Source organism: Neopelma chrysocephalum, unplaced genomic scaffold (genome assembly GCF_003984885.1).
Source record: "Neopelma chrysocephalum unplaced genomic scaffold, ASM398488v2 Primary Assembly neopelma1_81, whole genome shotgun sequence".
Taxonomy (NCBI): domain Eukaryota; kingdom Metazoa; phylum Chordata; class Aves; order Passeriformes; family Pipridae; genus Neopelma; species Neopelma chrysocephalum.
In genome coordinates this window covers 1,358,388-1,371,034 of record NW_020897743.1, presented here as the reverse complement: position 1 = coordinate 1,371,034, position 12,647 = coordinate 1,358,388, and the positions used below count along the sequence as shown (strand labels likewise).

General features: G+C 38.7%; 1 protein-coding gene across 2 annotated transcripts in view; it reads right to left on the bottom strand.

Moving 5' to 3' along the window:
- The window catches only part of KLHL4 (kelch like family member 4), a 76,464-nt gene that overhangs the window by 3,413 nt on the left and 60,404 nt on the right, over window positions 1-12,647 (bottom strand). For both annotated transcript variants that reach the window (XM_027690572.1, XM_027690571.1), the window contains exons 6-10: window positions 9,824-10,036; window positions 8,652-8,838; window positions 5,202-5,426; window positions 3,192-3,354; window positions 205-417 (exon numbers count right to left, since the gene is read on the bottom strand). In XM_027690572.1, coding sequence (XP_027546373.1) covers window positions 205-417; window positions 3,192-3,354; window positions 5,202-5,426; window positions 8,652-8,838; window positions 9,824-10,036 — 1,001 coding nt within the window. The remainder of the gene's footprint in view (window positions 1-204; window positions 418-3,191; window positions 3,355-5,201; window positions 5,427-8,651; window positions 8,839-9,823; window positions 10,037-12,647) is intronic.

Here is a 12,647-nt window from a genome sequence, read left to right as displayed (position 1 = left end):
GGGGATTTGAGGGGAATTTGCTTCTGAGGTTTAATTCTTTTGTTCTCACAACAGTATTGGAAACCAGTCATTCTGCTCCAAATATTGTTTTTAAAGAGCAGGATATATTTTGCACACATAGCATTCCAATTGTGAAGAGGTTTTATTCTATATTTCCTTCCTGGAATGTAAAAAAACCCCCAAAACAAACAAAACATTCCTTACCTTTCCACACAGTCGGAAAGGCGGGAGCAGTGGTTGGAAGCAGGTGCATCATGACCTCCCACAGCATATAGGAACCCATTGTAGGTTGCAACACCAACTCCACCTCTTCTCTTGGACATGGGGGCACATAAACTCCACTTGTTTGTATGTGGATCAAAACATTCCATGGACTTTAGGCAGGAGCTCCCATCTCGTCCTCCAACAGCATAGAGCCTGGGATAAGAACACACAAACAGGCAAACAACTTTAGTCTTCAGCCTCTTATTTTAATAGGAATTTTATTTGGTTAAATTCATTCAGAACACTTTCTAATCGTCATTATCCCCATTATTTGCTCTCCAACAGCTACGCTCTGAACTTTCTTTGGAAAAGTTTTTTGCTATTTGAACTAAGTTATGTTCTCCATTTTCTGTCCAAATGTTCAAGCAAATTAAGCTTAAAAATGCATGTCAGCTTCTTTAAAAGTGAGCCATAATAGGAACTGAATTGAAAGACACTACATATGCTTGAAATATAAGGATAATATTCCTCAGCATGGGCTCGTGGAATATTTGACATCTTAGTGTCACATTAAGTGTTTTTTCCTGTGCTGTTAAATGATAAGAATAGATCTCAAAAACATATATAAAAAATATATTAAATATGTTTTCCCCAAAGTTTATATTTAAGAAAAGCTACTGGACAGGAAGTACCATCCAGGTACCATCTTGTCTGTTCAGCCCAAAGACACTTGGCAAACAACTGGAGATTTAAAATGCTGATTCCTACAACAGGTAGGAGTGAATTGTGGAAATCCACATTATGAAATATGGGGGGGTTGTGGCTTTCTGTCAATGAATTTTACAAGGCCTTAATTTCTTTGTGGTTTCAAGGTGTCTTGGATGCTGCTGGACTGTGATAGGATGTAATAGTAGATGTGTTCAGATGTGCTGGTTTTTCTGCTCCCTTTCAAACCCTGGTTATTATTTTCTGCCATTAAATTGAATTTACTTATTGCAACTACTTAGAGACCTGGGCAACAGTGGACTTGCCCAGAAAAAGTCATCTAAACCAGATCAGCTGAATTTTCCTTCAGAAGTGCCTGTTTCATTCCAGTGACTGAAAAAGGTTTTAAATCGCTCTGTTCCATATTTTAACTGGAAGATTCTTGACCACTGCTGGAATAATACAAAATTCCCAGCTCTCTCTCCTGATGTTCCGTTGATTAAATTGAGTTTGGTTGTGCAGTTTGTTGCCTGATTAATACAAAACTTGAGGCTTTTATTTGTTTTCTTTTCACATCATGCCATTAGATACTGACTGCTTGTTTACACAGCTTTCGCAGGGAGAGGAAGTCACTGTATATACAAACAGATTGGTTGAGTTTCTTTGTTTTCTGTAGTGTGTCTATAAATATGGTATTGTTTCCCCTTCTCTAAGGAAAAGCCCAAATATAACATTATTGACTGATGTTCTCAATGAACCACTAATTGATCCAAAAGTGCTGCTCCACAGAAATGTAAAGCCTTTTCTGGTGGGGTTGAATAGAAAAAGACTTAGGGAAACAGGAAAAGGAGATTCTGCCTGGTTAGACCACTGAGTGATGGACATTTGATCTCCTGGTATGCCAGAAATGACATCACTAGACTAACAGACGTGATTTCAGCCAGGCTGGAGACAGCTTTGTATCAGGAATGATTGAGAACAGAGTCAAGCTTGGGCTGGATTTCCTCTTTGACAAAGAGGCTTCCTGCATGTTGCTGTGGAAGGTACCAACAGGAGTTTCTGGTGGAGTCTCTGCTGAGAACATTTCCTCTGAGGTACAGCAGGGACTTGGAGAGGCAGTTCTGCTCTCTTGGACTTGGGAGTTAATGATTTAAGTCATGCCCTGTTTGAATGCAGAATCCTGATGTGTATGTGAAGAAGTTTTGCATTTACAAATATCCCTTTGCTGACATCTCTGTTTCTGCTGTTTATCCTCCTCTTTCTCTGGAATTTACAGTGATCAGGGAAGCCAGTGAAAGATGTTCTAAGTAAATGTAATTCTCTGTCTGTATCTGTGGGGTTCCTGACCCCTACAAACTGTCATTCCTAAAAGCTTCCCACAGATTTAAATAAGAAAGGTTGGTTCAAGCCATGTTTTCTGATATAGGGGTATTTCACAAGGCTTTTGTATTTCCAGCACGAGACTGTGCTACTGAAGAAGGAAAATAGAATTTTGATAGGCATTCATTTGGGAATTGTTCTTCCTCACTCTGAAATACAACTGCATTCAAATAGGGATTTACAACAAGGTGTACCACTGTTCAGTACAGGTTGCACAGTAGATTCACACAGGTGTCTGTTCCCATGCAGAAGTGCTTGAAAGGCTTTAGCATCTCAGGAGAATGTTTAAATACATTAACACATGATTTCAGTGTGTTTAACAGAGGGAAGAACAAATCTGGGTAGGATAAGACTTACAGAGGGCTGTTTATTCCATACCTAATTAATAAACTTGTCTTCTTTCCCTTAAACACACCATACAGCTTTAACATTTTAAAAATTATTCTCGACTGTGAATTTGTATATAAAAGTTGTAGATGCATGCAGGAGGTGCAAAATGACAGAGGAATGACTTCATTTCTGTACATGTTCTTTCAAGTGGCACTTCCTTAGACATTCTGATTTTAAAGTGTAAATATAAATTTGGAATATTTTTTAAAGTAGCTGATTCTGTATCTCCATAAGTTATGTTCTAGGTAAAGCTCTGATATGCATGTAATAACATTTTCACATTGCTGTAACTTAAAAGGTCTGAAATATGTTTAAAACATGACTGCAAGCTTGAAATCAATTTACCATGCAGCAGAGGAAAAGCTTTCCTCTCTTATTTCAGTGCATTGTGTTTTCTCTTTGTTTTCCTGAGGTCATTAATTACCATAAGATGGAAAAGCAAATTGAAGAGGCTGTGTTTCCAAGGAAGGAAGGAAGTGAAAATGCAAAGAGAGGTTTTCCTGTTGCCATACTTGCTGTTTAATGCTGCAACCCCCACGGTGCTCCTGGGGGTTGACATGCTGGCCACGTAATTCCACTGCCGTGCCTGGGGGTCCCATCGCTCCACAGTGTTGAGGTAACTCCACCCATCGTGGCCACCAACAGCATACATTGGTCCTTCAAGCATTGCTACTCCTTAAAAGATAGAATTAGGGACAAGTTATCTCGTAATTTCAGTGGCCAATAGCGTCTTCATACTTCAATCCCCTGTGTGCAGATAAGCAACTGCAGCTGGTATTAAACTATCTGAAAGCTGCCTTTTCATTTGGCAGAATAAACAAAGATAAAATACTTCGTGTTTTCTAAATAACCATTATCTTTTGCCAAAAGATTAGAGGAAAGCTGCTTTAGTTCTGATGTTCTCTTGGACTTTTATCTCTTTCGCTTCTGCTGACCTTGTTCTGAAACAAATTTGAGACCCTAAATGAGAAACCATGCTATTCATTTAAAGGAAGGCAAAAATTGAGTCAGGCAATGAAAAACATGCCCAAAACCAACGACTTGTCCTAATTCTGAGCCTGCTGAAGCTCTGTAGTCCTGCCAGCACAAAGCCTGAGTGGGTGGGTGGCTGGCTGTCCTTGCCAGCTAAAGGACCATAACACTCTAATGCCTTTAAGGGGAGCACACTTTTGGATAAGAGCTGGTTGGTGTCTGCTGCCCTTGAGGCCCAGGAGAGTGAACTTGGCTGTGTCTGCAAAGCTCTGTGTGGACATATCCTGTGCCATTGTGCTTCTCCAGAGAGAAGGGCTTTGGTGCCTCCCCTTTGGGAGCTGCTGCCCTGCTGTTTGTTCCCTTTGTTAGCTAAGGCAAAATGTTGGAATCTGGCTGCTTAAAAGTTTTCTAAATCTGTCTTTCAGGCCTAAATATACATGTCCTGATTTTTTTCAAAAGCTCTAACTCTCCCCAGAATCACACTGAAGTTAATAGGGGCTGTGAGTGCGAGGGAGCTTTGCAAACCAGGCTGATGCACAAAGAGAAGCCAAGCTTTGGACATTCAAATTTACTGACCTACTTGTTGAGTAGAATTTTTTCCCTGAAGTTGATAATTGTAAAGACTTCAATGAAAATTATTTAATCTGTTTTGTCTTCTTTCCCTTTGCTACCTACTAGTATTTGGTTTTATAAATTTTGTGGACTAGCTGTTAAGAACCCTATGCTACACTTACCCCATCAAGAAGTGGAGAAGGTGATACAGGCCACAAGGGTTTACCAAATAATTCTGGGTCAATCTTTCTCTACTATTCATGAAAATATTCCATGTCGTTTGAACTTATCAATGATTTCTGTAAACTTTAAAGAACCCAGCTTTTTCATAAGAACTCTGATATATAAATCCTTCAGAAATCATCATATTCCCTCCATTAGTCTCCTCAACTGTAAACTTGGCCTTATTTTTTATAGTTCCAGAAATAAATTCTAGATTTCGTATTCATAGTATTCCTTCATTCTGAATCATAATAAGGATTATTGTGCACTAAAGACCCACAGATACTAAGCCATGGCAGAGCTCTGTAAAACTCCTTGTAATTACAACATTAAAACTGGTGAAGTTGTACTTATTTCCATGCTGCAGTGTTTTCTTCAGTGTGGGCAACGCCCTGACCCGAATTACAGGTGCTTGATACCTATGGGCTTACCTCAAATCATAATTGAAAAAATAATTAAAATCAGGTTGTTATTGTATTGTAAATGTATCTCTTGACCATTAAATCATGTGAAGAGCTGATTATTTTCATTATTGCTTATCTTTTGGAATTTTCTACAAGCGAAATTAACTCTGGAAAACCAATGCCAGTTTGGTGAATACTAATTAATATCACTGTCATAAAATTATGGTAATGGACAGCTCTGTCTTTGAAAAATATCTTCTACAAATATTTCTGCATGTTATTCAAGGCTTTAAAAAGTTGTGTCAGCAGCGTTTGTGTCAACCAAAATTCATTTGTATGTGCTGTAAGGCATTTGCAAAGAGCACCTCTTACCTAGGCCGTGTCTGTGTGTGGACATAGGAGGCATTATAGTCCAAGCTTTGGTGATGGGGTTGAAACATTCCACAATGTTGGAAGTTTTCAGCCCATCTCTCCCTCCCACAATATAGAGCTTGTTGTCAATCACTGCCACCCCGAACTGCAGCCGCCTGCCGTTCATGGTGCCAATTTGTATCCAGCTGTTAGTCCTGAGGTCGTATTTCTCAATTGTAGTGGTACCTGTTAAAGATAAAAGTACTATGGGATAGCCATGGGGGGAACTATAGCCAGCAGTCAGTACAACAAAATTATGATTAAATTGCAAAATATGGAAATTCTGTGTGTGGAATTTTACTGTCGCTCCCTGGGAACTTCAGTTCTCATGTGAACCTAGTAAGGAAGAAGCATTAATTGCATGCATACAAGATGGGAAAATCTATGAGAGTATGCTGGGACAAGAAGATGGAGAATTAAGTTTTGGCAATTTTTTGTAGCAATTTCAGAGATAAGTTAAATCTGTTATTCATTTAGATACAATGAGAGTAGGGATTTTGTGATTTGGTTTGGGGTTTTTTTTAATATTCCTTTTGAATATGGTACCTCACAACAGTTTACTCTTTTACCACATTTGTGCCTAAACCATTACTGGTATTAGGATTAGATATTAGGAAAAAGTTCTTTATTGTGAGGGTGGCAAGAGACTGGAATAGGTGTCCCAGGGAAGTTGTGGATTACCAATTGAGGGTGTTTAAGGCCAGGTTGAATGGGGTCCTGGTCTAGTGGAAAGTGTCCCTCCTCATGGCAGGAGGTCAGAACTGGGTGATCTTCAAGGTCCCTTCCAACCCAAACTATTCTGTGATTCTATGATCTCCAAACCAGAAAAGGTTTGTATCTCTCTGTCTGAGGAACTGGACATGCATCTTCAGTAACAGGTTGGGTATTTTTCCTTTCCTGATGGAGTCAGGCAGAGCTGTGTGTGAGTACACATATTGTTCCCACTGGTGACTTCCCTGAGGTTCCCCTTTGCAGCAGCCCTGCAGTAGCTGCTTGTCTGCTGTAACATATAAGCTGTATTTTCCATTTCTTCAGGTCACTGAACTTCTAATAATGCCTTCACAAGGCACCAGGTCCCTGCCATTCAGAACTGATGCTTTCCCATGCACTGGCTCCCATCATCACCCAGCAGCTGTAATTGCTCCTCTGAGAGCTGAGAGAGCCCAGCAGGGACAGGGCTGAGTCAGATCCCAGGCACAAGAGGCAATTCCCAGTGGCACATCCAGTGCACCCTGGGGCTCAAATTCAGCTCAACCAAAGGCAACTAGATGAGGAAAATAGGTTTTCTGATTTCCTGTTCTTTGACTGGGATTTGAGACTAGAGAAGTAGTATTTTGAAGATAACAATAGGCAGTTAGTGGCTAAGAAATTATTTACAGCAATAAAACAACCATGCAATAAAGCTGGAAAAAAAAGGTAGTGTTTGGTTTAGAGATCTGTCAGAGATCACTTGCTAAACTCCAGAAATATCTGATATCTCATGATATCTTTTCTCTATTCTACATGCTTTTGAACATGCATAAACTGGAAAAGAAACTACCAACTCTATCTGCAGTAGAAGAAAGTTCTACTTTTTCCCCTTTCCTGTCATCTTTTATTCTGAGCTGCTGGATTCCTTTGACTGTGCTTTCCATCCTGTTAGTCTGTTTGCTCCTCTTCGCTTTGATTCCTTCTCATTTATTCTATGCTAATGTGAGAGTGCCCCAAAGTTCTCCACTTCAAAGGAAATATCTCACACACTAACTGAAAAACAGGAGAAATGCAGTAAGGTATAAGTGTGTTCAGACATACCCTGTGGGCTGTAAATTTTACAGAGGCTGGAAGATTGGAAAGTTTCAAAACTTAATGTGGTTCAGGCACATCCACATTTTTCAAAATTCCAGCCCAAAAGTAGCTCTTTGATCTTCTTTTGATCATTTGAATTTGAGATTTGACTTCACATACCACCTGAGATAAGCACAAAGCCTGGCATTGCCTGGAACACCCAAGCTGGTGTGTCTGCCTTTATCACAGACAGCGTGCTATTGCCAGAGGTGGACGTTGCTCCTCCTCAGAGCTGTTTTTCCAGTGCATCCCGGTCTCTTTAGCTGCTGTTTCCTCTATCTTACAATCCAGGACAGGCTCAAAGTGTGAGTCAGAGCTGTAGAGGACAGCAGGGAGGAGAGGAAGTGCTGTTCATCCTACCCATCAAAAGGCAAAAGTTCAAACAATTGGCTTTATTCCAAGGTAAGGAGTAAAAGAGGCACCAACAGGAAGTGCAGATGTTGACTGAAATAGTCCTTTCTTTACACAGCCTTAACTAAGAAAAGGCTATTAGAAAATATTACTCTTATTTTGGTAGAATTTATCTTAAAGATTACTTTGAACTCATGGTTGTTTTATTCCTAAATACTCAGTATCACTAATGAATCTCCACTAATTGCTCCAGTTAACTTCATTTTGCTAAATTGTCCTAGGAATTAGTGTTTTTCTGTTGTGGTGGTTGTGAATGTGTATTTCACACTTTATTTGATTGCATGGAGATAGTGAGGCAGCTCTGTAAGATCTCATATGGGAAAATCCAGTCGTCAGCAGCTTTTTGCAAACCATGAAATGGATTAACTTCTTTGTGATTCTATTAAAAGTGAACTCACACAGCTAAAAGTAATACTGTTCAGCAAGCTGCAAGACTTTAAACTAATTACAGGTCTCTGGCTCCAAGCTCTGGGTTTGAAGTTAAGGTTCCTGGAGAAAATGATTTAATATTCTGCCTTCTAAAGAGAATAGTGCAATGTGTAAAGCTGTAATCTGATTGCAGTTGTGAAAATCAAATCATAAAAACTGGAATACAATTATTATATTTAACTTTCAGCTACAAACCTGAAAAAAAAAGCTGTGTATGAAGTCTTGAAGAAAAGCTGCAAATATTGTTCCGCTCATGAAAAATGCAAGTCTTTCCATCTTAATTTTTATAATAAGGATTGATAAGCATTAGCTGAGTTCTCTGTAGTTTAGTTATGCTTATTGGTTTTATTTTTTTTCTTCTTTAAAAGTTTTTCCAGCCTTCTAACTTTGTCAGAAAATAGACCACCGGTTTCAGCATTAAATTCTTCTTGAAATATTTAATTTTTCTTCGGAATCATAAAGTCAACTATATGCACAAATTCCTACAAAACTTTATTTTAAAATCACCATCTGAATCAGACTTCTTTAGTCTGCACTTCAAGATATATTATATCATTTACAAACTTCAGATTTTTGCAAGGGGAAAGAACTTCTAGCACTAAGGATGCTGTTTTGTGATTTGCTTTTTCCTCTTTTTGATCCCTAAATTGCTGCTTCATGAAGAGAAATATTTGCATAATTGTCATATATTCTCTGGATGTCTGTAACACAATTAATTAATACAATGGCACTAAGTCCTGAACTTACCTTTAGTGGCATCCATACCTCCCACAGCATAGAGTGCACCCACGGTGGATTTTCTAGGCTTGGTGCGAGGACTCTGCATCATGGAGCGTCTCTCTGGCAGCAGATGGTACTTCATGGCCTCCATGAGAAGTTTCTGACACTCAAGGTCGTCTGCAAACATTGGACTATTTTCTAGATCGGCCAGTAACTAAGGGGTGAAAAGCGAGGATCTTGACATAGATTAAATCATTAAAATTGCATGTATTTCAGTAATAGAAGTATTGGTAGCTTGAAATACTCATTTTAAGTTTGTCACTCAAGCTTTGCTGGAAACTCTGCTTTAATGAAGTAAAACTATGTAAAGGTAGGGGGGAAAGGTCTTTGAGTACGATGTCTTTGTTTAATTTTTTCCTACCTCTTTCTTTTAACTTTTAAAAAGAGTTAAAATTGCAACTGTAGTATTGCACCCTCTGAATGCAGAACTCCTCTTGATGTGAGTAAGCAAGTCTAACACAGAGTGCTGGACATCTCTGTGAATATTAGAAGATACTATTTGTATTTAAAATTAAGTGCATATAGTACTTTTTTACTTTATCCAAAGTAGAATATTTGCAGCTTCAGTCCAACCATTCCTCCTTTCTCCAGTCATGGAGATTCATAAAATGGCTGTAGTGACCTTACTGACAGTCTTGATATTACTGGATGTCTTTCTGATGAGATTTAAAAATTCTTCTATGACACAGATACTTTAGTGACACCTTTCTATAAAATAGTATGTCCATCTCTGGAACTTCACTGCTGAAATGTCTCATTCAGTCTGAAGGGATAAGTAATGTCAGTGCTCAGAATAGTCAGCAATAATTTAGGCCCTTTTATATTTGTATTGCCACTTTCTGTGGCAATAAAGAAATAAGCACTGGGTTTTATTTGTCCTGCAGTTTGATAAATCTAAATAGTTTTCTTTGCATGGTATCTAAGTTGATGTGTTATTAGAAGAAAACTATTATCGTTGCTACCCAACAAAGAAAAACTGCTTTTGGAATACAATGACATTTTTTAGAGGTAATTACACTGGCATTGTGGGATTTCTCTTTACCTGTGTTTAAAAATAATAAAGACATACACTATGCAGTTTAAAAAAAAAAAAGATAAAAAAAAGGCCACCAAAAAACTCCAGCCCTTCGTGTTCATACCTGGGGTGGAAGCAGGGGCAGTCTAATGTAGGAAAGAAGCATTCCCAGGTCTCGTTGCCGGTTTTCCAAGTCGTGCCTCACCCACATCATCAGTGCCTGGAATATGGCTTCTTCATCTGGCACGTTGATGTCATCACTAGACAAGAGCTTTGCAATTTCATTAGCTGGGAGCAAAAGAAATTCCTGGTTTTTTATTACTTCTATGAAGTGCTCCTAAAAATAGAAGAAGATTTCAATGCACTGATGATTTTCACACATAGAAATAGCTTTTTCTAAGATAATGTAGGCTTTGCATATATTTCATTCCTGTTCCACTTCACAGTATAGAGAAGTGCAATATCTAAATGTCCTTCTATGATTTAAGGGAGATCTTGGTTGCTTTTTGCTGCCTTACTCTTGCAGGACTGAAGAATGATGTTCATTTCCACACTACCATGCTGTAGTTGTGTTTGTCAGGCTTCTTGTCAGTGTGTCCTGGCTTAGGGATTTGCCACTGGCAGGTTTGTCTGTCAATATGATCTTAACATGCAGCTTTTGAACACATAATGTGTATTTTAAGAATGAATGCCAAGTGGGCATTCAAAGAACTGTGTACCCTCTATTACAGATTCAAAGGGTTTGAGCCAATTACATTGAAACCTTTCAATCCTTTTGGAATGAGCTGTGCCAGCTGTTGACTGTAGGATCTGCTCTTAGTAGCAGGAAATACAGCAAAGGAAATGCAACTTACTGTTCTAAGAGTACTATTTGGGCAATAAAAAGTTGGAAAGTCCCAACAAAGAGCTCTCTTAGCTAATGCTATGATAAAAGTCACCACCTCCAGAAATGGCCATGTATATTAAATCCCCCGAGCTTTCAAAGAATTATTTTCCATAAAAATAGTGTATTATAGAGTTGAGTTACAACAACATTAGAGTTGATATTAACATTTATTAAGTGTGCTTGCTTTTCTAATTCCAAAGGCAAAAAAGAAATTTGGTGAAGAGAGATGGGGGTTTAAGTTACTTGCAAAAAAATACATATAGGAACTCACGTCTGCCTTTGAAATATAATTTCTATTTCTGTGCCTGGAATTAATATATCTTCTTTGGAAATCAGATTGAAATAGGGCAGGTGAAGAAATTCTAGTAATTGATAACGTGTTGTTTGTTTTCAGTAGTTTCTTTGCTTTCTGTATCTCTTCGAGGATGTAAATACAGAAGTGATTAAAGGAGATGTCAACTTTGCTCTGTTATGCACATCCTGCTTTAATATTTTGTGACATTCAGAGAATAGGGACAGGAAGGCCAGTCCATTCTTAGTTACAAATATAGCACAAGATGTTTATCAGAACCAGCTCTATCTGCACAAAAAGAGACCAGGCAGGAAACTGTTAATACTTTGCATCAGTGGTCAAAGTGGTTGAAGGGGAAGGTCTCCATTGTGTCTGGTTTTGTTGAATGGGTCTGGTGTTTATAGCTCATCATCTTCTGAAAATGTACCAGTCTCTATATTTACAGTACAACTTTCCCTAAGGTACACATTTTCAAGTGGTTGAGGTTGACATGAGACAAAACAGAATGTTTTATTTATCCTCCTCCACAACACTTGTGTGTTTATGCACTATGATCTCTCATTCTCCAAAGTTATTTGTAATTTCGCTTCAAGGCTTTGAAAGAAAATTTTCTTTACATTTATTTCAGAGGTGCAGATTTCCTCTTCTGTCTCTAAGCTGTCAGGAGCTGCAAACTTGGTAGGTGGGCTTGTGGCACACAAGGTCCTGTTTCATGGCAGCATCCTTGGTCTGTGTTGCATGAAAGGTGCAGGAGGTGGTTCTAGAGGTGGTAGAAGTTGATTTCAGGAAGAAGCAGTATAAAGCTTATGCAGAGTGCTGCTGAGTGTCATAGATTCATCCTGCTCCTTCATACTAGAGAGTTCTTACAGACCCAACTGTCATTTCTCTGACACCCTCTTTCAAAGCATAGTAAAGGTTTGATTCCTGGGAAAGACTGGAGGATCCAAAGGGTTAAAAAAAAAAGGAACAAAAAAGGATCTCTTATTAAGTTATTAGGTTATTAAGTCTAAGCATATGATTTTATTTCAGCTTTGCAGAAATCTGACCCATCAATTTTAAATGCTTACAGCTGACACTCGTGCTGGGGCTGCTGGGGGAAGAGAGGCAACAGTAAAGGGGGGAAGTTTCTGATTTTGGCTGGTATAAAAAGGTGTGGAGCTGCAAGGACAACACCGTTATGGACAGGCTGAGTGAACATCTATCTTACATGCCCTTTTACAAATTTTAAAATATAAAAGAAATATGGGTTGCTGCTAAACAAACCATTCATTACTGTGACAGGAAGGAGGACAACCAGCGACCTCGATCCCCACACACCACTCTCACTCACTGCAGCATGTGGACGTGTACAATCTCTTGCTGGAGAGCACTGCACATTATTGAGCCTCTAAACTTGTTTTGACATACTACACTAATATTCCAAGCATAAAGCTGCCATGTGTCTCCTAACAAGTAGTTCTTTTTATATCTATTTAGCTGTAGCAGTTGCTATTCTTTTTGTGTTTGAAGCTGTGATAGCACATCTTGTTGCCCTGAATATTTATCCCTCGATTTGGTTTCACAGCAAGTTATCTCACTTTTCTGTTTCCCACGCTCTGAATATTCATTTCTTGCTTTGAGCCAGAGGAGGATTATGTTCCAGTCAAGGATGTGCTGCTTTTTAGCACTCCAAATCTTTCCAATACGTTCTTTATTTTGACTTTTTTATGTCTGTCTCACCTTAAAATCAGCTTTAGAATTTTCTTGGTGTGGAATAAAGAGCGTAAGAAT